Source organism: Neolamprologus multifasciatus, chromosome 7 (assembly GCF_963576455.1).
Source record: "Neolamprologus multifasciatus chromosome 7, fNeoMul1.2, whole genome shotgun sequence".
Lineage (NCBI taxonomy): Eukaryota > Metazoa > Chordata > Actinopteri > Cichliformes > Cichlidae > Neolamprologus > Neolamprologus multifasciatus.
In genome coordinates, this window is record NC_140445.1 from 23,644,745 (window position 1) to 23,670,356 (window position 25,612).

The window sequence follows — 25,612 nt, forward strand, 5'->3', positions numbered from 1 at the left end:
GAACCACGCACCAGTAAATAACTTATCACTGCAAACCCTTCATCTTATTACAGTGGTGTTATTAAGCACTGGTATGAGCAGCAGTGGTCATGTGCAACAATGGTGGGAGAACTGGAGGAAAAGAAGTAGTTCATGAGATCACAGCAGGGGGTCTCAGTCGGCCAAGTGTAGTAGTGCTTCACGTCATTGATGAGTAAAAGCACCACCTTTGGGACAGACGAGAGGCGGCATCTGTGCGCTGCTGGCGGCCGGGACAGACCAACCGGGACGCAGGAGTGAGGAGCGGCTCTGCGGGCTTTTGTTTGTATTTTTTATTTTTATTTTTTTTTGAGCTTTCGGGCTTTTTTTCTTCTTCCTCACCCCTTGACTATGATTGTCGTTTCTCGGCGTTTTGCGATTTATGAAGGGCTTTACAAACAAACGAGCAGGGACTTTTGCGGTGTATTCGCCGTGCGTTTCGTCGCTATGAGACACTGATGAGCGTGGAGAGGACAGGATGCCCGCCAGCGGCGCCGACTCGCTGAAACCCAGCGCCTTCATCCCGGTGTGCACGGCCGCCTGCCTGCTGGTCGGCTCTTCCTCCCTGTTCTTCGTCTTCACGTAAGTACCAAAGAGTCACGGGAAACTGGTGTTTTACTGCACGGATCATTCAGCTGAGCCATGCATTCAGACACCTGTCATCCACAGCTACTAAATATCAAATAGATCTGTTTAAGCGTTAGAAAATTATCACACATATCACCAGTGTCCTCTCTGGCACAGCTAAAGATGATTAAACTGAATGCAATTTACTCCACTTTTATTCTCCCTTTTTTAAATTAACATTTTATTTTGAAAATCCAAGAAGCTGTTAAAAAAAGAGCAAAATTTCCTCTCCTTTTCACTGTCTTCACTCTGCTGGCAGACCCACTAACATCTGACCTGGTTAGCTGGCAGTTTGGACTTGGGTCTGGGTGCCTGCCCGGTGCACCCTAAGGACCCAAGTGTGAGCACAGTTACTTTACGGGATAAGCCACCCACAATCAGCATGTCTCAGTGTGTCACTGTGACCCATATGTGTCATAAATTTAGCTAAAGGAAATCAAAAGAGGCTACTCGTCTTGCAAAAGCCCTGAAAATTCACTGCAAGGTTTCTCGCAATATGTGACAAACTAAAAAAAATATAGTTTTAAATATGCAATAGAGATGTTAGAGATGATGTTTCAGTCATACTGGCTTTGACCTATTTGTGAGGAAATTGAGGTTATGTCCAAGACTGAAAAGACTCCACCCAAGCCAAATTTGAATATAATATCCTATAATACCCTGAGAATCCAATTTAAACGATGACTATAAATTTGTGTAATTTGTCCAAACATTTCAAAGCTACACAGAGAACTACAAAGTAATACTAATGCACTAAATGATAAAGCTTTTCCATATTCATCATTGACTTTCTGCAGGCTCCCACATCATAGGCTATATGTCAACCTTCTGACCCCTCAATCTCTGTAGCCATATCTGACCTAGTTTTTCTCTCTATTCTCAGGCTGTGCACCGTTTCCACTGGAATCTGACACCAGATTGGGGGTATGGGATTAGATTCCTCTGGTTAATGTCATGTCATCCCCCATCTGGGAAAACCAAGTCTGCAATCTTTGAGTTCACAATAGGTTATTTGGCGAATAAGAGTCCGAATAAGTGGAAATGTTTACTGTAAATGCGAAGGGATAGTTTCGTAATTCCTTTTTCTTTGATAGTTTTCTGCAATATTTTTCCTGTGTATGTGTTTGAAATGTTTTAAATATCCCTGCTTTAGAAGAATGTGAAAATTAAATTCTTGCTCTCCTGTTTAAAACTATGCACCTTTAATCTGGTTAATCTGCAGAGATGTAGCTGTAGAAATCCGTGTGGCTGGATCAGCCACAACATTAAAACCATCTGCCTAATATTTTCGGTTCTTCCTGTACTTCTGAAGGAGATCTAATTATTTAGGGCATGAATAAGTGACCTTTAGGGGTGTCCTGTAGTGCTGGCACCAGAACATTGACAGCTGAACCTTTGGGTCATGTGTGTTGAGGAGTGGGGTCTCTGGTTTGCTTTGGTACACCTTGTGGATGGTCAGTTGGATGGGATCTGGGATTGTTGGAGGTGGAGGAGACTGGACTCTGCTCTTGAGTAATTTTTGAGATTTGTCTATACACATACATAGACACAGCTGCCATTAGGCCACCCACTGGTTTGTGAAGTCCAGCTTTTAAGCCTCAAGCTGAGCATTTTGGCTCTCACCATTTTGGCACTTTGGTGTGTTAGCTCAGATCTAACTTAAAAAACAAGGGGCATACAGTGGCACCATGTCAGCCACAAGTTAGGCCCTCTTGAAAGCAGCGGTCCCCAACCTTTTTTGCGCCACGGAGCGGTTTAATGTCCAACAAAATTTTCACGGACTGGTGATTAAGGTGTCGCGGATAAATAGAACTAAATAAAATGATACGACCAAGACAAACACTGTGGTATTTTGTAAATATAATAGTAAATGCGAATTCACTGTGTAATTGTGTAACTTTATTAGCAGCGTCCTCCTGAAATGCGCCAACAACATTGAGAGTAACATCTTCCTCTCTGCCCCTTAATGCTCTCTGGTCGCTATGGTAACGCGTAAACATTTCTTTCAAAATAAGACACAAAACTACAACACAGGAAAAGACCAAGTTAACCATTAAAAAACCCCGAAAACCATAAATTTCACCCTCAACTCTCCCATCTGGGGGTGAGGGGAGGAAAACAGGACAAAAGACACACTGTGGAAGAGAGTCAGAGATTAATAATAACTAATGATTAAATGCAAAGTTTTTTATTAACACACACACAGTGAAAAGAGGTGAGTGAAGAAGAAACATTCAGTGCATCATGGGAAGTGGGAAATGCATTGGCTTCACTTTTCACACACGGAAGCCATGTCCTTCTTTTATATACAGTCTATGGTCACATTGTACAGCTGTGTGAGGTTGGTGCTGTTGGAGCATCATTCCCATTGGTGGGTGGGGTGCAACAGTGTTTAAGTGGGTGCTGCATATCAAAGCAAAATCAACTGTAATGCTCAGTGCTTTTTGATGCTGGGACTGATCATTGTCTCTGTATTGCATTTTTATTATGGAGTGTTTTAATGTGGAATGATTTCCTTTATTCAGAAGTTTTTAAATGTTAGAATACAGAGATGTTACAAACGGGGAAAACTCTTCAGGCCTGAGACGTATAGAGACATAGAGCTCATAGGCCAGAAACTCTTGAGCATCCCTGCAGACCATCTATATCCTATGAGAGAAAAAAGAAGTCGATGAACTCCTGACATGATAGATTGAAAAGAGACTGCTTAATTGGGACTGCAATGCCAAACCAGCAAAACTAGGACACTGAAAGTGATTGAAAGTGAGTGCAAGTCAGCTGAAGCGACCTTATAACATACACTTTTAATTAATTATCACATTTCTGCAGAACAGAGACATATTCTGACCACAGGACTTCTGAATCCCACAGACTGTATCCCAATCTTTAGATAAACAACAAAACGATATGTCTGTCTTACCGACCAACAGAATAACATTTTGTTATTATTTGTGCAATTTAATGTAAATGTCTAAAATGCTCTTCTAGCTGTGCGGTTGTACATACTGCATGCAGCAGACTTAAAGGTCACTCACAACTGCCTTAAGCAGAAACATCTTCTTTGAGGAATAAACAGCAGACACTGAGTTTTGTGGACTGACGGTTAAATAGCTTGTTTATCATCTTGTATTTTTGCCTCGAAAAGCAGAGATGGACAGGTGCTGCACTCTGTTCAGCCCGTCCCCTGCAACACTGTCATCTGCCATAACATCATCGTTTAGTTCCTGTGAATCATGGAAACACACAGTAGTTAGAGAATACCAGCCAGGACAGCCTTGCACCTTTGAAGTTATGTCCTTTGTGTGCGCTCACGTGCACATTCACAGTATCATTGTTCATGTTTTTAAAGTGTTTTTAGCTTTTAAACCACAGCAAGGTGACATGAAAATTCCTCTCCAGAAATCGCAGTTACCCTGCAGCCACATCTCCTTTCATCTGCTAATATTCATGCAATTATCAGCGTCAGCAGCTCTCTATGAGCATTAGCAGTACGAGCATGCATACATTCATTTCTGTTTCCAGTCGGGCTTTGGGAGTGTCAGAGGACGACCTTTATATCCGTGGCGGCTTCTTTGTCTTCCTTTGCCTGATAAAATTCACCAGTTAACCGGTTTCCTGCTTTTGTTCCTCTGACCGTGAACTTTTGTTTGGGTCAGTGTTTAAGGTGTGGTGCATTGTTGAACGCTGCCAGATCACCAACAAAGAGCAGAAATGAGAAAGAGCAGCAGAAATCCCCCTTGTGCTGTGTTCCAGTCTGCCAGGATGCAAGCATTTTTGCATTGACAAATACTGATATTTAAAAAAGCTACAGTTGCTTAAGTGGGCCCCTAACTCCAAAAATACTGGTTTTAAATTTCTCAAGATCTTGCATGTGATCTGCTTATTGTATAGCAGTTGACTATTTCACAATAGTCAAACGAAGACAGTTATAATATGCTTAATGCTTAAATAACTTACTCAGTAAAGACTTTTCAAAGTTGGCTGATCACCTTCAGCCTCTCACGGTCATACTAGACCAAGTTTATGCTGCACTACCAAAATCTTTGAGTGTACTGATCCCATTAATCTGGCATTTTATTGATAAATTGCTTTTTTTAAAGGCTATTTTAAGTTTTTCACTGAAATTCAAAACACCAAGCTAAAGGTGCAAAAATGCATTCACACTGCGTGTGGAGAATGTATTCACATTTTCTGCATGGCTATTGTCTCTAGAAATCTGACAGATTATGATGTCATTTATGTAACTGCAGCGCTCACAAAAGGAGCCCTGGCTACTGGCAGTAGTGAAATTGCAGCTTGTCCGACTGAGTGGTGTCTGCCGTGCCACTGACCCACTGCAGGGATGAGCGCAGTGTGCAGATTGCAGAGCAGCTTACTGTTCTGCGTGATTTAATAGCGCCCCTGCCCAGACTGTTTCATTAGGTAGGGCCTGCGGCGTAATGAACTGTCCCTCCCTGCGGTCCAGATGGTCTCCGATCAATTGGTGGATGCATCCACATTACAGTCTGGTCCATATCTAGCTTCTCTTTGGTTAATACGTGGTTTGTGCTTGTAATTTAAGAGATAACTGCAAATGACAATGAGCAGTGTTACTCTGCTTAACTATGACAGTTTAAGGACATGTGAAACATGACCACACTATGTGAGAAGAACTTGGACACAAATCCCTAAAAAACTATGTGGGCTGGAGGCTCTGCTCCTTAATGTTTTTCTCACATATTTTTATATTTTAAGATTCAAATCTTTTTATTGTGCGGCATTTTTTCATATCTCAAAAGACGTGTTTTGCTCTGAAAGCGCTGAACAAAGATTGCAAGTTTTGTGAGAAGTTCCCTCACAACAATAAATGTAGTGGCTTTATGTCATGTTATAGAATATATAGTATGATGCTGTGTGATATATGGTCGCCTTGACTGCGTATGCTGTGTGTTAAGCATCTGATGTGAGGAATCCACAATGAACTGGACTGACAGAAATTGTCTGTAATCCAGAGTTCATAATCCAGGGATTACTGTGTTTGCAGCTGGCATGGCATCAGCAGGCATTCCTCCTGTGGGGCGAGACCCCTCCCCCACCCCTGCCCTAAAACCAGCCTGGGTGTGGGTTTGGTGGGTAGGTTGAGAGGGGGGTTTGGGGATTGGAGGACTCTTAATTTTGTGGCGTTTTCACTTTAAATCAGACTTTTTTTTTAATCAACTATGTTCCATGAAGTCATGTTCGAAATAAATAAATAAATCACATAACCTGTTTTGACTCGTTTTCCCTGTCAGTCCTAAAAGATACATCATATTATAGTATTTTATTATTGATCTGAACCCATACTGATAAATCCATAAGCAAAAGACTCATAGAGTAGATAGTCCAATCAACTGATGTTCAATCAAACACTGCTAACATAATCCAGTGGATATTAGTCTCTCTCTCGCTCTAATCTCATGCAGTAGAGTAGAATCGTTCACAACAGTTTTAATTAGTTAGTAGCGCTCATAGTTTGCAACATTTTATGCAATTAAACAGATCAAAATCCAACTTATGGTTAAATCCGCCAAATCTTCTTTTGACATTTTTTCCGGCCATTTGATTGCTTATTATAATTATAATATTAATAGTTATATCCATATGAGCCACCCTTTATTGTAGTTCTCTGTCTAGTAGCAGTGTGCAGCCTGTTGTTAGAGGGCTGAACATTTAATGAGTTAGTAAGGTAATTATCTACAGCTTTTTTTTTTTTTTTTTTTTGCCTCATCACATAGACACTAACGTTCACATCATTGTGCTGGGATCAGGGATGTCGCGGTGGCCGTCGTTCTATTTTCTGACTTTTCAAAGAAACGATTCAAAAGTCATCAACAGATTATTCGGTAATGAAAGTTATCTATCGTTCAAACCCTGTTGTGTAACGGGGCACAAGGTGCAGAAGGATTCTGTGCAAGGAGAGACGTCCATCGTTTAATCTCCTGTTGTGGGCACTGCTGAGCACACGCTAATACATGCTTATCTGTCACTGTAAACAATTACTTTTGGAATCCACAGCTCTCATCACAATAAATGGGATGAAGATGATCCCTTACAATCGTTTTCTTTTTTTAAAATTGTGATAGCTGCGTTAAAATTAACCTCTAAGTGTTGGATGCTTGCAGGGCTCAAAAACACCCATCCAGTTATTACAGCTGGAATTTGCATAAGTGCAACTGCAGGAAATAGTGTTTATGAATATTCTCGTGTGTGTGTGTTTGTGTTCAGGTGCCCGTGGCTGGCTGTGACCATCTGCCCTGCGGTGCCGCCATGCTGTGCCGTCCTTTTCCTTTTCGTGCTGGCCAACTTTACCATGGCAACCTTTATGGATGCCGGCGTGCTCCCAGTGGGTTAGTAATCAAAGCGAAGGGGTCGTGTTTATTATGTTTACAGCAGACTAGATCACTAGTTTATTTGGGAGTTTTATTTTAGCAACTTCACATCTTGTTTCCCAGCCAGCGAGGATGAAGACAAGGATGATGAGTTCCGCGCTCCGCTGTACAAGAACGTGAACGTGAAGGGCGTCCAGGTGCGGATGAAGTGGTGCGCGTCCTGCCATTTCTACAGACCTCCACGCTGCTCCCACTGCAGCATCTGTGATCACTGTGTGGAGGTGAGCGGAAGAAAAACTAGATGATTGAGAGGGTAAAAAAACAAAAAACACAAAAACAAATGCGGTGGGAAATTGAAATGGAGGAATTGTGTGATAAGGGTGTGGAAGGCACGGAGGGACAGATCAAGAGGGAAAATGAGTTGTTGCTTCTGAGTGAGTGTAGCAGTGTGTCGGGAGGAAAGTCAATAAGGGGGATTTCTGCAGGGTGAATGATGGCCAGAGGGTGTTGGAGAGAGAGGGGGAGAGATCTCATTAATCAGGTTAATCCTTTCTTCAGATCCTTTGTGGACTCAGTAGAAATACAATTTGAAAAAAAGGGCTCAGACAGCATCTACTGAAAAGTATGTGTTTACAAAGCACAGCAGGTCTTACTGTTCTATAGCTGCCTTTTTAATTTTTTCTCTCATTTTCTGTGTTTTTATTGTGCTGTGAGCTTTGTGTCTTTATATTTCTGTTGTGTAGCTCGTGTTTTATAGAATTTTCGGTGTGCTTTTTGCATTTTAAAGGCCCTGTTTTGGATGAGCATCGCAAATTAGCTTAAGCCATAAATGCTGCAGTATGGGATACTGTTTCATGCTACATACAAACTGTTCTACACCATACCAGCGAATAACTGATTTGTAGTATTTTCCCCCCTTTCTCAATCTTTCAGGACTTTGATCATCACTGTCCCTGGGTGAACAACTGCATCGGGAGGCGAAACTACCGCTACTTCTTTCTGTTTCTCTTGTCACTGACTTTTCACATGATTGGTGTCTTCACTTTTGGCCTCATATACGTGCTGCACCACATGGATGAATTATGGAAGCTGCACTGCACTGTCACGTATCCTTATGCACACTCAATATATGCGTGCAGCTATCTTTGCTTGCATATTTTGACTATTTTGTCTAACTGATTCTAACTAGAAGTAGTTTTCCTTATCGTTGCTTTTCCCAGTTTGGTAGTGATCAGTATATCAGGGCTGTTTCTGATCCCTGTCCTCGGTCTCACTGGATTCCACTTGTATCTGGTATCCAGAGGACGAACCACCAATGAACAAGTCAGTTTTTTCCATACATGTACATTACTGTTGAGAACATAGAAGCATATGAATGAAACTGAAGAACTTAATGATGTTGTGTTGTACAATTCTGTGCAAAAGTCATTTACTTCCAAGGAGCCAGACTTTTTAAAGTTGTCTTGAGCAATAGTTCTCCATGTTTTCTGAGGGTCTTTCAAACTTTTCCTTTGGACAAGGGCTGATTGTCTTCAATTATTTTCAGTCCAGGGCTTTTAACTGACTATTTCCAGAGGAATGTTTCTTTTAAAAAATATTGTTAAGCCACTAAACAATGACCTATAAATTGTCCAAGTGTAAAAAAGCACCTAACTATCTACATAAGACAGACAACTTGGCAAAGAATCAGTTTTAAACTGTATCTGTGCTTTGTTACTAGCAGCTTGTGGCAAATGCACATCATTTGTTCCCATTTCTTTAGCCGAATCTATGAAAAATGCCAAAGATAACACAGTTTGACAAGCATAAAATAGTATAGAAGTACAGAAGAGGCAAGTCTAAAAACTACTTACAGCAGATGGAGTATTAAGTATCATAAAGTCATGTCCGTATGAAATAGGTAAAAATATAGCAAAGCCCTGACACAGGACTTGAGAGATGCATCTGCCCCTTCAGCTGATCCATTTGCTGTTCACTGAAGCCTCATCAGAAACGGTCTCAGTGCAAGGCGGGCTGTCAAGAAGCCATTCTTAAGGAAGAGAAACAAGGTGAAAAGGCTGAGGTATGCCAAATTACACAAGAACTAGACTAGAAATCAGTGGCTGATGGAGTGATGAATCCACATGAGAAGTTGTCAATATGTATGGAGGTCAGGAGAGAGGAACAAGACTGAGTGTCTACAGCTGTCTGCAAAACACGGTGGAGGCGCTGTCATGGTTTGGGGCTGTATTTCAGTTGCTGGTGTTGGGAATAATCTTTACTGTTCAGCATGACAAAAACACACTGCTATTACTGTAAAAGCATAGCTTGATATAAAAGCACACAACTGAACGCTATCAGTTATGGATCGGCCTCTTCAGTGGACCTCAACATTACTGAAGCAGTGTGGGATCATGTTGACAGAGAGCAGAACAAAAGACAGAATCAGCTTTGATGTCCTTCAGAGTCCTGGAGAACTGTTACTGAAGACGAGTTAAAGAAATGAGAAAAAAGCTGCCAAATAGAGTTCAGATTATAATGAAGAATAAAGGTGGTCATAACAAACTTAACTTTCAAGCTTCACAGACTCTCCATAAACTGTGCTTCCATGTAGGTTTGCACGTTTCAATAAATCACTGCACCTATTTCCCATTTTCATAGCAAAATGTATGACTTTTGCACAGTACTGTATGTATACACGTAAAAATGTATATTTCCTCATATTTTCACAGGTAACTGGAAAGTTTCAGGGAGGAGTAAACCCTTTTACACGTGGCTGCTGTAACAACTTGGAGCATCTAGTTTGCAGTCCCATTTCTCCAAAGTAAGAAACGTTCTCCTCCTACATCTTCTGCTTAATTTAAACCTTTAAACTAACTTTGTTTTGCTGTCTGTCTTTGTCCTGGGACACCAGGTACACAGCAAGGCCCTGTAGGAAAGCAGTCATCCACATTCAGCCTCCGTTTCTGAGGCCAGAAATTGAAAGGCAGATGCCAGTGAAAGTCAGAGGCAACGGGATACAGAGTCTCCAGAATAAGGTAAGCACGGAGAGCTTAATATTTTCACACACTTGTCAAGTGATATATGATGTATGAGCTATATCTCTCATGTCTCTGGCTTTTTTTTTCTTCTGCCAGCAAACCTCAACCAGAGCTGTCAAGCTGTCAGACATCAAACAACCGAAAACTCCACCGCCGCTGCCTCCGAAACCAGACCACGGTCTGTTGAAGAGCCAAGTAGCTGCCATGGATGGTAATTTAAAATGACACATATGCTTATATCCTGTGATAAGCATGCATCTGTAAAGTGAAGCGGCCACATTTTTTGTAACATTTTTTTTAATTAAGTAAGAGAAAAGGGGGACACTTTGAGGACTTAATTATAATTTGATAAATAAACATGTACTGTTGGATTGTGGGCTCCAAATGTGGAATAATTACATCTTAAAAGGTTTTTTTTTTTATCAAGTCTTTTTTAAAAAGATACATCTTCTGTTATTGGAAGTACTTTTGGTTTTCGAAATCGGTAAAATGGAAACTTGTGACCCACTTTTCATAGGTTTACATCTATATTATCTATCAGAGGGCTTTTGGTGTGTGTGCTTTAGAGAGATTATGGAAAGTATTTAGAGACAAACTAATGCACTGTTGGTTTGTTTTTTATTTTTTTCCATGGGATTTGTTGATGATGAAAAACCAAGAACTCCTTTAAGCCATCTTTGCTCAGATGCATTGGCGGTTTTATTCCATATGTTTGCTGTTGCATGCCATTAATCTGAAGCTGACTTCTTTTTTAGATCCGGGGCATCATAATAAAATCGTCCTTCCTGCATCTATTCCCACCGTGCCACAGCTACGACCTGTCCTTGAGGCTATATCCAGAGGATCATCGCCCGTTCCTCCAGAACAGGTGACTTTCAGAGTTTATTCCTCAGTATATAAGTCTTGGTTTTGATTTGTGTCTGATAGACTCTGCTGTCTGTTTTGTATTGTTGTGCTTAAGTTGCTGAAGACGTCAGATCAGCAAGGGAGCAACAAAGGTCCTGACCTCCACTCTGAGTCTAAAGGAAGCCCTGTGAGATGCAGCCAACAGGCCAGCCTGCCTGTCCAGCCTTCACTCCAGACCAGCGCTGTCTCCAGCTCGCTGCAGCTCAACTCTCTGCCGCTGAACTCCCGTTCTCTCACCCTGAAACACACCAGTCGCAGTGGCAGCAAATCCCAGCTGCCAGCCATGCATGCTGACAATTTGGAATCCAGTCCCCTGCCTGGCATCCTGTCCTCTTCCAGCCTGCTGGCCAACCACAACACCAGCAGCAGCAGCATCTCCTATGATAATGTCATTCCTGCAGACCCTCAGGCCATGGCTCAGAGAGGGGCCCCTCCAGTCAGCTACCCCCATCACTTTATGACCCTGGGCACAGACGGGAACCTGCAGCGGTCGCATCCTCGCACATACAGTCCTGTGTTTATGGGCATCAGCAGACAGTCTCCTCAGCCTCGGGATCCCTCACCTTCTTTGCAGGGTCTAACCTCCAGGGATACCTCGCCTTCGTTCCAAGGTTTTATTCAAAGAGTCCCTTCTCCTGCTTTCCAAGGGCTGTTGCCAAGAGACCTTGCATCCCAAAGCGTAATGTCGCGAGATGTCCCACCTTTGGGTTTGGCGATGCGAGATGCTGCTTCTCAGAGTCCTCGAGGTAGTCTTCGGGATCTCATTCCTCCAGACATGACTCCTCCGCTGTCTGCTGCTGCGCGCTATGATAACTTTTCAAAAGCCATCATGGCTTCTATTCATGAGAGACGGGAGCTGGAGGAGCGGGAGAAGATGCTCCGTCGCCCGGTCAGGACCCAGGCGCTCTTCAGCCCTGATATGGGGATCTACGACATCCCAAGCAGGAGAAGTTTACCACCGGACAACATTCGACCTCCGGGCTCCCGGGGACCAACTCCACCGGCCTACGGCTCCAGGGAGTTTCTCATGAGTACAGGCATCCTAGGTTACAACATCAGGACCTCACCTCTCTCCAGCTCGTCCACATCTTCTCTCACACATGGTCCAAAAACTTCCAGCTCTCCTCTGCAGAATAGCAGCAGCAGCCTACAAAGCAGGGGCAGGTCTTCCTCTCCGGCCTATTACCCTCCCGAGAGGCCGGCCCCAGGCTTCCCTTCCTCTACGTCCACCCTGCCCCGCTTTTCCTCTTCCTCAACCTCCTCTGCCCCCCTGTACGCCTCCTATGCCAACACGAAACGTTCCTCTCTCCCATACTCCGGCGAGGGGAAAGACTCTGTCACTTTGGGAGCCCTGAAATGAAAAAAGAAAAGAAAAAAAGAGTCATGTTTCTGGTGGTGTGAATGACTCATCTATGCAGCGTTAGTCTCAGTCTTCACAGCTCCGCAGCGTGTAAATAAGAAGCCATTTGGGACTTCCCTTTGTAGGAGGGTGTGGGACAAATAAATACACAATGATGGATACACATAGAAACTATATTCTTGCAAGGTCATGTAAGTTTGAACAAATAAAAAAAAAACAACCCTGTGAATCTCAGGATAGCTGTGCCTCCTCTTACAGACAGAGGGAGCTCTATAAACTCAGAAGAGCTTTGTGAAGAATACAGATTAACTTATTTGTTTGTATGTCATTTGATAATGCTTTTGTGAAACAGTGTAACAATACACTTTGCCTCCTCCTGAACAACAAAAAAAGAAAACTCCCTGTTTAGTAGAATTTTGTAGCTGTTTATATGAATAAACCTATTTTGTAATTTCCACTTATGTTATTTATTTGTGATGTGAATTGCCACTAAAACACCATCCAGGGTTCCAGCAGTTCATTCAGTATAAAGGGTCTCACAATAATATTTCGCTATAAATTATAAAATTCTCCTATAATACTAAAAAAACGTGGATATACTCATAGGAACCTATAAAATGAGCAGTTGTGTCTCTACTGCCAGCCATGTTTGGGCCAATCGAAACTCTGATATGACTGCGACACATCACGTCACAAGCAAAATAACAGTATTTCCAGCAGGACGTGAGAATAAAGTGCTTTACTTCCCTTCTATGTAAAGTTTAACCACACCTGCTATAAATGAAAGCCTGCAGAGTGTGTAATAAAACTGAAAAAGGCAAAATAAATAAAGATAATAAAAAAAACCTCACACTTTAATAGAAATTGCTAGAACACATATATGTTTAGCAATAATGATAATACAAGTGGATAAAAACATATTATGAGTCCGTAAGGAGTGCGATAGGTATATTAGGGTAGTGGCTCCATACTGTCACTCTCTGCACCAAATTTGTGCACGGCACCCTCTAGTGAACAATTTCAGAAGGAGGCATAATGTTCAGCTAGAGCAGCATGATCCAGCAGATGATGCAGTTTTGGGTAAAATGCCAGAAAACAGCATGATGATGTCTATGTCAGGGGCTACGAGTAATGGAAAAGACCATAGGAGGCTCCAGCTCAAATGCAGTTTTATTACATAGTACGAGTGGGTCACATTAAGTTAATTAGAAAGAAAAAAGATGTGTCACCAAGACTTCATTCATCTACAAGAGGTGGTGTTAATGCTTCACAAGCATCAGATGAAGAATCAAGTGACAGATTTTTCTATTTTTTTCTGCTTCCGACAGCTTTAACGGGTCCGTTCTTCTGGTCGACCTTCAGCATCAGAGCGAACTTATGACTAATTCAGTGTTTCTGGCAGAAATATTTCTGATAACAGGAACTTTTACTACATCGAGCCCTGATAGACAGATTCAACGCTCTGAGGCCAAGTTTTCAGGTGAGTTATTGTTGTGTTTGACCTCAGGGCGGACAGAAGTGCAAAGATGACAGAAAGTCTTGAAAGACCTGAATGATTTAAAGTGCTGGCAGGAACTTCCAGCACTGCTGACAGATCTCTTGCCAGTGTGGTAAATTCAAAAAAACTCACTTAGTTAAAGACCTGACAACAAAAGACGTGAAACATGACACATACACACACAAAAAGGAAGCCTCTCCATTACGGTGCCAGAGTGCAACAATTAAAATGTAAACGACATTGTTAGGCAGTCATCAGAGTGCTTGTTATTGGCAAAAATGTCTAACACGTTTACAGATTACATTACACAGCCTTTTCTGTGAAGACTGTGAAGATGACAGTGAGAAACTCAGAGGGGGGAGGATGACAGACAATGTCGGGACCTTAAAAGCAATGCGAGAATCCAGGAGGAATATGAATAAGCTGTAAGAGTCACTGACATATTCTTGTCAAGGATCTGCGAACCAGTGCTCCATGCCACTTTTTAGAAGTGCGCTTTTATTTATTTGCAGTAGCAACAAGTGTGCAGCAGTGAAACGTTGCAAAACCCAACACAACAGTCGTAAAAAGCCATAAAAGACTCAATCAGGTCAATCGTGACGAGGCATTTCTGATTCCTCTTTAAAAGCCTTTTCAGCTTAAATGTAAAAGGATCGGGTTATTAAATATCACTTTTTTAAGATAACAGGCACATTTCTTCTCTAAAGCTCTGATTCGGGTTTATACTTGCTGTTTCCTTGGCTACTAATGTAAGAGCTAGTAGGCAGCGCTCTTTTAATATGTAAACACTGAGCTGGCTAAAGTTTAAAAAGGTGAAGCTTCAGAGTATGTAAAATAAAACAACCCAGTGAGGACTGGTTGGATGTGTAGCAGTAGGAAAAAAGAACTTCCTTGGCAGCACCTCAAAGCAGTTAAAGATGTAGACATGATCAAGACGACCTGCTGAAGTTCAAACAGAGCATCAGAATGGGGAAGAAATGTGGTTTAAATGACTTTGAATATAGCATAGTTGTTGATGTCAGACGGGCTGGTGTGAGTGTTTCAGATTTTCCCACACAACCACCTCTAGGGTTTACAGAGAATGATCTGAAAAAGAGAAAATATCCAGCGAGCAGCAGTTCTCTGGGTGAAAATGTCTTGCTGATAGCAGAGGAAAACAATCAGACTGCTTTGAGCCGTAAGGAAGGGAAAAGTAAATCAGGTAACCATGTGTTACAATCACAGTATGCAGAAGAGCATCTCTTGAAGCATCTTGAAGGCTACAGCAAGCAAAGACCACACAGATCCCACTGATGTCAGCTAAGAACAGGAAACAGAGGCTACAATTTGCGCCGGTTCACCAAAATTGGACAATTGTTCAGCTAAGACTTGGTTTTCTGCTGTGATATTTGGATCATAGGGCCAGAATCTGGTGTAAACAACATCAAAGCATGGATCCATCCTGCCTTGTATCAACAACACAAATTTCAGGTTGCTGGTGGCGTAATGGTACGGAGGATAGTTTCTTGTAACACTTTGGGCCCAACTGAGCCTTGTTTTAATGCCACAGCCTGAGTGTTGTTGCTGACCACGTCCATCCTTTTATGACAACAGTTGGTTGAGGAATGTTTTTAGCACCCTGTTGAATCGGTCCCATGAAAAATTAGCCAAAAAGTAAGGTACAGGTTGTACCTAATAAAGTGGCCAGTGAGTGTAGACTTTGATTGGACAATGTCAAGATTTTTAAAATGACAGTAATTGAGCTGCTGCCTTGTCTGTTCCACTCGGCAGATGTAGGCTGTGATGCATAGTTTTGTTTGCCAAATGAAAAGAAGATGAAAAAGAAAAAAATATTTTTTTTTGTGGCTGAATTGAGATTTTTCTTTCCACTCTGGACAGATGTCGTTATGAAAATGTCTGGGAAACAGCGTGGGCAAACATCACATGTTTTTAAAAAATAAGACAGCTCAGCGCTGAGACAGACGCCACGGGCTTAAAAGGGAGAAAACGTTTCTGTTTCTGCTCCATTGAAACTTAAAACAATGGCATCAATCAACACACGAACAAATCTCAGCGATGATTTTCACACTTGGTCAGGTTTTCTTCTTAAGGATGGTTTAATTTAAAGCGCTAATGCCTTGTACTTGTTCAAATGTACATCAGGGACACAATGAAGCATCACAATCCCATTGTGACAGATGAGCACACAACACAGTAGCAGAAACCCACACATCACATCACATGCATGTGCTATGCACTTCATTTGAGGCTACATATCCAGAAGCATACATCATTGCTGTGGTTTTTATATTTTCCACTTTTCACCCTTTCGACTTCAAATCTTACTCATGCGTGTGCTGTAGAAATCACTCACTTTAATGAAATGCATTTGGATGCCATGATCTGATGTTTTTTCCTCCTTCGCTCTGTTGTTTTCTTGCTGTCTCGCCCTCCTCCCCGTCTCCCCATCTCCAGCCTCCTTTTTTTTTCTAGCCCGGGGTAAAGTGATAATGACGGTAATGACAGGGATGCTGTGCAAAGACGGGATTGCAGGTCGTCGAGTTAGAGGAAAGGGATCAAAAGTATTCTGTGTAGGCTGTGTTGTCTGGAAAGCCCTCCATCTTACATCATGCTATTTTTACCGTCCATTACAAACATGTCTGTCTAATCTACATTGTCTCAGCTTTAATCTCAAAGTGCGAAACTATTGCAGCTTGGTTGCTGTGCAAAAAAATAAAAACATAAACCCCAAATATGCATGCTGTCGGATTTAAATGACACCTCCAACTTTAAACAGTCATTAAAGGGTTTATGTGCGCGTTGAAAGAGTTATTTGTTTCTGTAATTGTTTCCCCCGTAGAGTGAAGAGACGCACAACCCACCACGCAGGGTTTTTGAGCGCAGGCTTTTTCTCCTTTGTGCTTCCTCAGCTTTCTTATCAGAAATGTTTCAGTCTTATTTTTGTGTCAGTCAAAGCAGCAGTAGCTTCACTTTTCAGTGTCCCGAGCACCGCTTCTGCGTTAATCAAAAGAAAAACCCTAATTATATAACAATTAATATTCAGTACTTAAACTATTGAGCTGTACTCTGTAATATATGCTTTGTGCCTCTGGATAAATGCTTCTTTTCTGCAGTGCTCCTGGTCTTCTTACATACATGTTATGGGGAAAAAAGGAAATCGCTTGCTGGACTCGTGCTAACCTCTTTACATGATCTGATTTGATCCCAATCAATCTGGAAGTCGCCTAAATCTTTGATGAAACTTCTTCAATTGCAGCTGACTGACCTACATTCGTGCCAATGACTGTGGAGCTGTATCTTCCTCCCTCTCTCTCTATTTCTTTCCACCTCATTGATATGCCTGATGATTAGAGGCATCGCTGAACTAGCTGATTGTCATTTTCAGCTGCAGTGGCACTGATGCATTTCATTTCCCTCCCCGGGCTCTCTGTTGGTGTGATTAAGAAGTCGCTGCAGTGACACTCGACAAGGAGGATTTGGATTAATAGCAGCACTTGCTCTTTTTCTTCGTCAGACTGGGGCACATTTTATAATATTTACATTATTTATAAAGTCACTGGGAAGGGGATGCCACGTAGCACCGCTTGAAGCAAAGTTGCTCTCCGTGCAGGTGATGCTGGGAGGCAGCTATTGCTGTTTCTACAAGCTGCCAACGGGGCGCAGCATTTAGTCAAAGTGAAAAGTCAGGACACAAGGAAAAGCTTTGCCATCTATAGTCTGAAGACAGACTCTCAGTCTGACAGGAGCCCCTCTAGAAGCAGCAGGATTTGCACAGATTTTTTTCTTCTTCTTAAGTTTCATTCGCTGAAAATAAATGTGTAGATCATCTTTAAATATTTGAATATGAAAATGAAAGCTGACCTTTCTCTCCTGGAGCCGAATCGGTGACCTTTTCTGGTATTTCCAGCGTTATTATGCGCTCTGGGTGGCACCACCATCTGAAATATGAGCAGCATTCGACACTGCTGGCACCAATTTCCCGTGCTTCTTCTTCTTTTTTTGTCAACTCTTATAGATGTTTTGTCTCGGTATTGAAATGAATTAGCCTCAGCTGCACATGCCAGCTGAACAGAGCAGAGGTGGGTAGTGTGGGGGTTTAATTAGGACAGAAGTCTGCATTGAACGTGTGCCTCTGTGCGGCTGCAGGAAAAGGTTGTGAAATGCCCCGCTGAGCAGAAAAGACTGTGTGGGCATTTCATTGCAATTAATGTCTCACAATACACAGTGTAATGTAATATGTTTTCTTCTCTGTGGGTGTTTGTCAGCAGACCCTTCTTGCTGCACTGTACTGCTCAGCCTCAGTATGTTTGTGTGTATAGATTATGGGCAGCAATAATTACATTCATCTCTGCCATACTGTAGAAGCAATTTAGTAGCCTTCATCACATCCACAGCAGCCACAAACGGCATTATTGAAACTTAAAGGTGGTGTGTGTGACCGCAGAAGTGTGTGTGTGTGTGTGTGTGTGTTTCAGATGAAGTAATAAACAGTGCAGAACAGGGTTACTATTCACTCTTTACTTTAGAAAACATAGTTTCATGTGCATATTTGCGTAAAGGTGTGGAAAATTAATAAAAGATGTGAGAAAATCTATGAGATGAAGATATTTCCTGGTATAACAGTTGGTCTAAGTCTTGGCAAATGCTCATATATTAAATAGATTCTAAGCACTCAACAATGACCTTAACTGATACTTTGTATTTGCCACAAAGGGTCCTGGCTTTCTGAGTTTCAAGGAAAATCTTGTAATTCATCAGTTTGTGACAAAGGAATAAATTGCACTGTTAGACTATTAAACTATCATAAAAGGCGTGAAAAAAAACCTTTAAACCTTGAATCTGTGGAAAGTTTTAACCCTTTCATGTTGCGATTCTCAAAGAGGGACTTGTTTGAATGGCCTGTTTGTGCACAAAGCTGCAAAGGGTAGAATTAAAAAGGTTTCTGATTTGTCATAGTGCAGTGGTAGTGTTATAAAACAATGCAGCTCAGTACAAACATCTATTTATCTGACCCGAGTATGTAAAATACGCATTTACCTATAAACACAGATTGCCCTAGTTTTCAGTGATTTCTCTTTGTCTAATAGATGTGCAAACTGGATACAAATTTCTTCATATAATGCTGGCTGTTGTATTTTTTAGCAACGATAGAGTCCAGTTTTACATTCTGTTCCCAATTGCACTCATTGAATAAAGAAATATTGGAGACCATGGAAACAAAGAAGAGAGAAATCTCCTATTTATCAGAAAGTCAGTTCTCACATTTCTAAACAACACAGCAAAATGATGGATTATTTAAACTCTCATAAATGTACTGCAGTCTTTCTATTATGATCTGAGATGTGCTTCAGGGTTAAGAGCAGTGTATCCCTTGGAAACTAAAGTAGAGTCACTGAATACAAAACCACACTGATAGCTGAATTCTTGTCTAGATGCATGGTGCAGTTTTCCACCATGATCCACAGACCCTGAGGGGATACTGCGAGACAGGTTGATGAACGTTAAAATAATGCGGCTGTTTTTGCATTAATCAGGGTCACTGAATAAAGACGTATAAACATAAAACATGGGAAAAAATGCAAAAAGCATTTACAAAGTACCAAAGACAAATGAATAAATATGGCGAGGGAGGACAGTGAAAATTTCAATCTAGTCCATGGACTAACACAGTATTCAATTTTTATGTATATAAATATATACCTGTGTAAGGCTATGCAATGTTTATGGAAGTCTATGGAAAATGGGGGATTATAGTTATAATTTTATTTCAACTGCTTTAGCACGGCACAATAACCTACTTTTCCCTCCTTTTTTGACTTTTTATTTGCATAATATCTAATATAAATACACTGACCTGTCAATAAAAGTTGTACACTCGAATATTTCATTGGACAGGCTTTAGCTTTCATGGTGGCACACATTCGCTGTGGCATCGTTTCAATTAGCTGATGCAATGTCACAAGCTTGTTTTACCAAGATCTGCCATCGACGATTGGAGAATTGGACCGCTGTGTAAAGTCTTCTGCAGCACATCCCAGATATTCTCAAATTTCCAATCCTCTGAGTCTCTTCGCTTGGCTGTGACTTCGCTGTGACTCTTCTTTGAATCTGCCAGTTCAAAATGATTCTTCCAAGTTTTAATAATGCACTGATAAGCTTCTAATCTAATATTTAGTTCTGCACCCTCCTTCGATTTTCCATTTACTTGATGCAGGCTAATAATGTGGCCCTCCTGAAATGGACTAAAATCTTTTTCAACCAACCAGATATGCATTCATACATAATTAAATAATCTGTTGTCAGTAACAACTCCAGTCATTATTCAGTGGTATACTTTCACTTGTTTAGTTAAACCCAGGCGGTGGTTTTACCACACAATACAAAACAAACCCACCCATTAATGGGTGTGTCTAAAACCCTTGACGATACTGTATATCTATTGAATAATAAGTAAAACAATAAATCATCGCTCAAATAATGAGATGCAGGATTGTATATTATTAATGCTTTTCAAAAACAATACCAAATAAGTAACAGGAATAGAAAGAACACTGGTAAGCTGTTGATTCAGGTTGTGCTTAACTGGTTCACGTCCTCTCTGATTAAATGAAAAATGTTTATTTAAGCAAAAAATGATCAGTCCAAGCTGGCCAGAGTGAGGCACTAATTAGGGGCAGCTCTGCTATGCTGATGACACCCAGGTTTATATCTATTTAAAGCCAAATGCTGCTCTCCTCTCTCTACCAGCTGTTTTCAAGCAAATTGTAAGTCTTGATGTCATTTTTGACAGTACAGTCTCCTTTGATGGTGTCACACCCCATCTTTATCCACCTGTGCCCCTGTTGATCAGACCTTGATTTCTTTTTTTCTTGTCACAAATAAAAGCCTTGAATAAAAGTACCCAAGAAAAAATATAATATTAATATAAAATTTCTTTAAAAAACTGACAAATTGAAAGTATTTTCTTCAAAAATCAGCAAGCAGTCTTAGGTGTGTTGCACGTATTTTGCAGTCATTACAGCAGCAACATCATGGAAAATTCCGGAATGTTAATGTCCCCACACCCCCGCACTCTCTAATATTTAATGGCACTCTACAGTGTCTGTTCACTAATTATTAAACAAATGAAAATGCACAGCAGCATCAAGACTTTGCTGATGTTATGGAGGAATTTGGTCATATTTCTTTTAAAATCAATAAATTCATGTCCCTTTTCAGTGTACCTGGACTACAGGAAATACTTTTATTTCGATGTTATTCTTAAGTAGGTGATTTATTTCCTACACATGAAATCTTTCAGCAACACCATTTCACACCCCCATGTGCTGTTTTATCAAAGCTGCTGAAGTATTGACGTCTGCACATGTTTGAGCTGGACTTTGCTGTCTGGGTCAAAGCAGAGAAAACTAATTTATTCAGCTCATATGGCTTATTTATTACATCCTCATCCTCTTTTTTTTGCTGCTACTGTCATTATGTTTTGCTGTAGTACTGGATATTTATTTGGTGCTTATTTTTAAATGAATGCCATGGTAGATGAATGCCATGGTAGATGAATGACACCTGATGATTAAACATGTGGCAAACCCAGCGGAGGAAGGTCTCCAAACACTGAAAATGTCTATGGTAGGTGGTGTGCTGAGGCTCACATGGGTGAGAGAGGGTAAATGGTCACTTGGGGTTTGAATCCAGAAAGGCCACTTAAGTGGACGGACTGAGTAATGAGTTCACTGTAGGAGGGTTAATTCAGGCTGAAGTTAACGGCTGGAAGTTAAAAGCAGTTCAGTAAAAATGAAGGAGCCTGCAGGCAACACATGCTGTCACACTGAAAAGATGTGTGTATATCAGGTGGGTACAGACTCTTTGTGCCACAGCAGCTCTTACTGTCATTCAGCAGTGAAGCAATTTCTCTATTCAGCCTGTAGACAAAATAAAGAGAAAACTCCTTGAGTGAAATTTGCAGTTTAGACTTATTTAATGCTTATGAGCAATCTATTGCAAGTTTAAGATCTGAAATATGGAAAGAAGCCCATAGAAAAAGACAGATTAGTCTTGGCTCACAGATTAATACAGCTGGCATTCTGTACCCTTGAGTGTAGTAAAGTCAAAGTAATTTCCCAAAATTCACAACCTTGTAAATGTCAATAAATGTCATCAAATTCATTTTAAAAATTAAAAGGCCTCATCCATCATAATTCACATTTAAAGAGCTCAGCAACGTCATTCTCTTACACTAACTCAAATTCATCTGTCAGTATCAAATATTAAATCTGGTCACTTATAACTTGAAATAGGCCTGAATATATTCATGTTTTTTTTTTAAACAAACTGGAACAAATTGTGACAAGGCTTGGTCAAGATGTAAGATTAAGATTTAATAGGTGTTTGGTTTAAAGAGCACTCTCTAGGTTTGTGAGCTTTTAAAAAAATCCATCTCCGTCCCATTCACAAAGTTTTGCGCCATCTGCTAACTGACTAATAATCATGTTTTGATTTGTGACCAAATCCTCTCTGAAATCCTGCACCATACTTTTCTTTGTCATGATCCCTGACGTGGTGCCAGGATCTTGTGTTTTTATGGCTTGAATTTTTGTTTACTATTTGGCTCTTAGTTTTGTTTAATATTTTGATTCTGATTCTGATTCATTCCTTAGTATTTCAATTCCTTGATTATCTCATGTGTATAAATAGTCCTTCCCCCGAGAATTTGTCTTGTCATATGGTTACCATTCTGTTTGCTCACTTGGTTTTATGTTCTTTACTTTATTAAACTGTGTGTAGGACTTCATTAGTTTTGTTTATGGATTTTGCAAAATCCACATTGATTGACTTGTACGTTTATATCAGTCTGCCTCTTTGCACTCCTATCCAGATATATATATACAGTTGTGTATATACAGTATCTCACAATAGTGAGTACACCCCTCACATTTTTGTAAATATTTTATTCTTATTTTAATCTTTTCATGGGACAACATTGAAGATATGACACTTTGATACAATGTAAAGTAGTCAGTGTGCAGCTTGTATAACAGTGTAAATTTGCTGTCACCTCAAAATAACTCAACATACCGCCATTAATGTCTAAACCGCTGGCAACAAGGGCATGGAGTTCACTAGAGCTTCACAGGGTGCCACTGGAATCCTCTTCCACTCCTCCCTGATGACATCATGGAGCTGGTGGATGTTAGAGACCTTGCGCTCCCCCACTTTCCATTTGAGGATGCCCCACAGATGCTCAATAGGGTTTAAGTCTGGAGACATGCTTGAGCAGTCAAGTACCTTTACCCTCAGTTTATTTAGCAAGGCACTGGTCTTTATGGAGGCATGTTTGGGGTCGTTATCATGTTGGAATACTGTCCTGTGGCCAGGTTTCTGAAGGGAGGGGATCATGCTCTGCTTCAATATGTCACAGTACATGTTGCCATCCACAAATCCATTCCCTCAATTTACTGTAGCTCCCCAGTGCCAGCAGCACTCATGCAGCCCCAAACAATGACATCCTACCACCGTGCTTGACTGTAGGCAAGACACACTTGTCTTTGTACTTCTCACCTGGTTGCTGCCACACACCCCTGACCCATCTGAACCAAATAAGTTTGTCTTGGTCTCATCAGAACACAGGTAATCCATGTCCATGTCCATGTCTGCTTGTCTTCAGCAAACTGTTTGCAGGCTTTCTTATGCATTATCTTTAGAAGAGGACAGCCATGGTAAATGGTCTGTATTTGTATAGCGCTTTACTTGGTCCTAAGGACCCCAAAGCACTTTACACTATACACAATCATCCACCCATTCACACACTGGTGATGGCAAGCTGTAGCCACAGCCGCCCTGGGGCACACTGACAGAGGCGAGGCCGGACACTGGTGCCACCGGGCCTTCTGACCACCACCAGTAGGCGGTAGGTGGTCCAAGGACACAACGACCGAGACTGTTGGAGCCGGGGCTCGAACCGGCAACCTTCCGATTACAAGACGAACGCCCAACTCTTGAGCTACATCACCCATGTGATGCAGTGTGTGGCATGCGGTCTGAGCACTGACAGGCTGACCCTCCACATCTCCAACCTCTGCAGCAATGCTGGCAGCATTCATACATCTATTTTTAAAAGACAACTTCTGGATATGACACTGAGCACGTGCACTCAACTTCTTTGGTCGATCATGGCGAGGTTTGTTCTGAGTGGAACCTGTCCTGTTAACCTGCTGTATGGTCTCGACCACCGTGCTGCAGCTCAGTTTCAGGGTGTTGGCAAACTTCTTATAGCCTAGGCCATCTTTATGTAACAATTCTTTTTTTTCAGATCCTCGGAGAATTCTTTGCCATGATGTGCCCTGTTAGACTTCCAGGGACCAGTATGAGAGTGTGTGAGAGCAATAACACCAAAATCAACACACCTGTTCCCCATTTACACCGGAGACCTTGTAAAACTAACTTGTCACATGACACCAGGGAGGGAAAATGGGCCTAATTGGGCACAATTCCTAATTGGGCACAATTTGGACACTTTGGGAGGTTCATATATATATATATATATATATATATATATATATATATATATATATATATATATATATATATATATATATACTGTATATATGGGCTATTCGATACTTTGGTGTCACGGTTCGATATTTTTTCGATACAAAAAAATGTTCGTGCCTTTTTAATTTGTCATTTATGACAAATAAATTTGTCATAAACAAACATAAACAAATAAATGACAAATAAATTAGTCATTTATTAAAATTATAAATATATATATATATATAAAAAAAAATTCTATCTGATCGAGATATCACTCATCTTTGGAAAAGAGAGTTTATTACAGAGAAATGGCTCTTTCCAAAATAAAAGCTATACTATACGCTTCTTCTGGGCTATATTCTCAGCAGCATATTAAACATATCAGGTCCCCATAAGGAGAATCATGTGCTAACGGCTGTCTAAATGACTCGGGTAAAGATTGTAGCATGCGTGCTTGTTGTTTTTGTCTGCTTCCACTTGTCTTTGCACTAGGATGATGTCGGAGTAAATGTGCAGTCATATTCATTGTGTTCCCACTAGTGCTGTCAGCGTTAATCTGAAATGACGTTAATGCCACAACACTGCAAATCTCCGTTAACGAGCTACCGCGGATCGCCCCGTGCATGGGGCTGGACGGTGACAACACATTAACGAGCAAACTGCGCTAATGCACTAGTTCCCACCCATGTAATTGAGCATTGTGTGGCACATCCGACATACTGTTTTGTCCATGGCGCGCTTACCTTCAGGGTCATACTTCACATGAAGACCAAAATAGTTCCAAAGGCCAGATCTGAATGAGGGTGGGGGAGCTTCAATTTGCCATGTTGCAACGAGCTTAGCTTCTGTCTTGCTAGCTTGCGCTGCGCTCAGTGGATCTGCGCTCGACAGTGCAGCCTAGGCGGAGTAGACGAACGCAGATCCACTGAGCTCTCAACACAGACAGCATCGTCAGAAGAAAAGTTGATAAAATAAATTAAAAATTTGCATTGTTCAATACATATGCGTACCGTACGGAGCCCCGCAGGGGACATGGGAGAAAAAAAAATTAAGACGGACTTTTGCGAGATCTCGCAAAACAAACTCGGGATCTCGCAAAAGTTTTAGCCGCATTCTTCGGAGGCCGCCAGCTCGAAGCCGTCTCGACCTCCCGTTAGCTTTGAGCTAGTGGATGTCAGAAAACGTCGGAGCACTTTTGCAAATATGTGATGTCTTGTAAACCGGGCAGGTATCTGACGTTTACACAACTACATTCACGCCTCAAAATGCCTTAAAAGTGTATTTTGTGACCCAGAAAGAGTAATAT

General features: G+C 41.2%; 1 protein-coding gene across 5 annotated transcripts; it reads left to right on the forward strand.

Moving 5' to 3' along the window:
* Positions 1-4: 4 nt before the first annotated feature.
* On the forward strand, positions 5-12,735 carry zdhhc8a (zDHHC palmitoyltransferase 8a). 5 transcript variants are annotated; one of them, XM_085164674.1, is made up of 10 exons: positions 5-600; positions 6,889-7,010; positions 7,093-7,273; positions 7,926-8,098; positions 8,213-8,315; positions 9,704-9,795; positions 9,886-10,009; positions 10,109-10,223; positions 10,768-10,880; positions 10,974-12,735. In XM_085164674.1, exons 2-10 carry the CDS (start codon positions 6,931-6,933, stop codon positions 12,276-12,278), a joined length of 2,286 nt encoding a protein of 761 aa, XP_085020800.1. In that variant the 5' UTR covers positions 5-600; positions 6,889-6,930; the 3' UTR covers positions 12,279-12,735. The 5 variants fall into 5 exon arrangements, with proteins under 5 accessions (XP_085020800.1, XP_085020802.1, XP_085020799.1 ...); XM_085164676.1 differs by having other exon boundaries at positions 6-600; positions 7,120-7,273; XM_085164673.1 differs by having other exon boundaries at positions 14-600; positions 7,116-7,273.
* The last annotated feature ends 12,877 nt before the right edge of the window (positions 12,736-25,612 follow it).

Excerpts from the sequence above, each read along its gene's own strand:
- zdhhc8a (XM_085164671.1), top strand. The coding sequence starts at position 6,776 with ATGCTTGCAGGGCTCAAAAACACCCATCCAGTTATTACAGCTGGAATT. Across the intron at positions 7,011-7,115 it reads TGCCGGCGTGCTCCCAGTGG|CCAGCGAGGATGAAGACAAG; the intron begins GTTAGTAATCAA and ends CTTGTTTCCCAG. Across the intron at positions 8,316-9,703 it reads GACGAACCACCAATGAACAA|GTAACTGGAAAGTTTCAGGG; the intron begins GTCAGTTTTTTC and ends ATATTTTCACAG.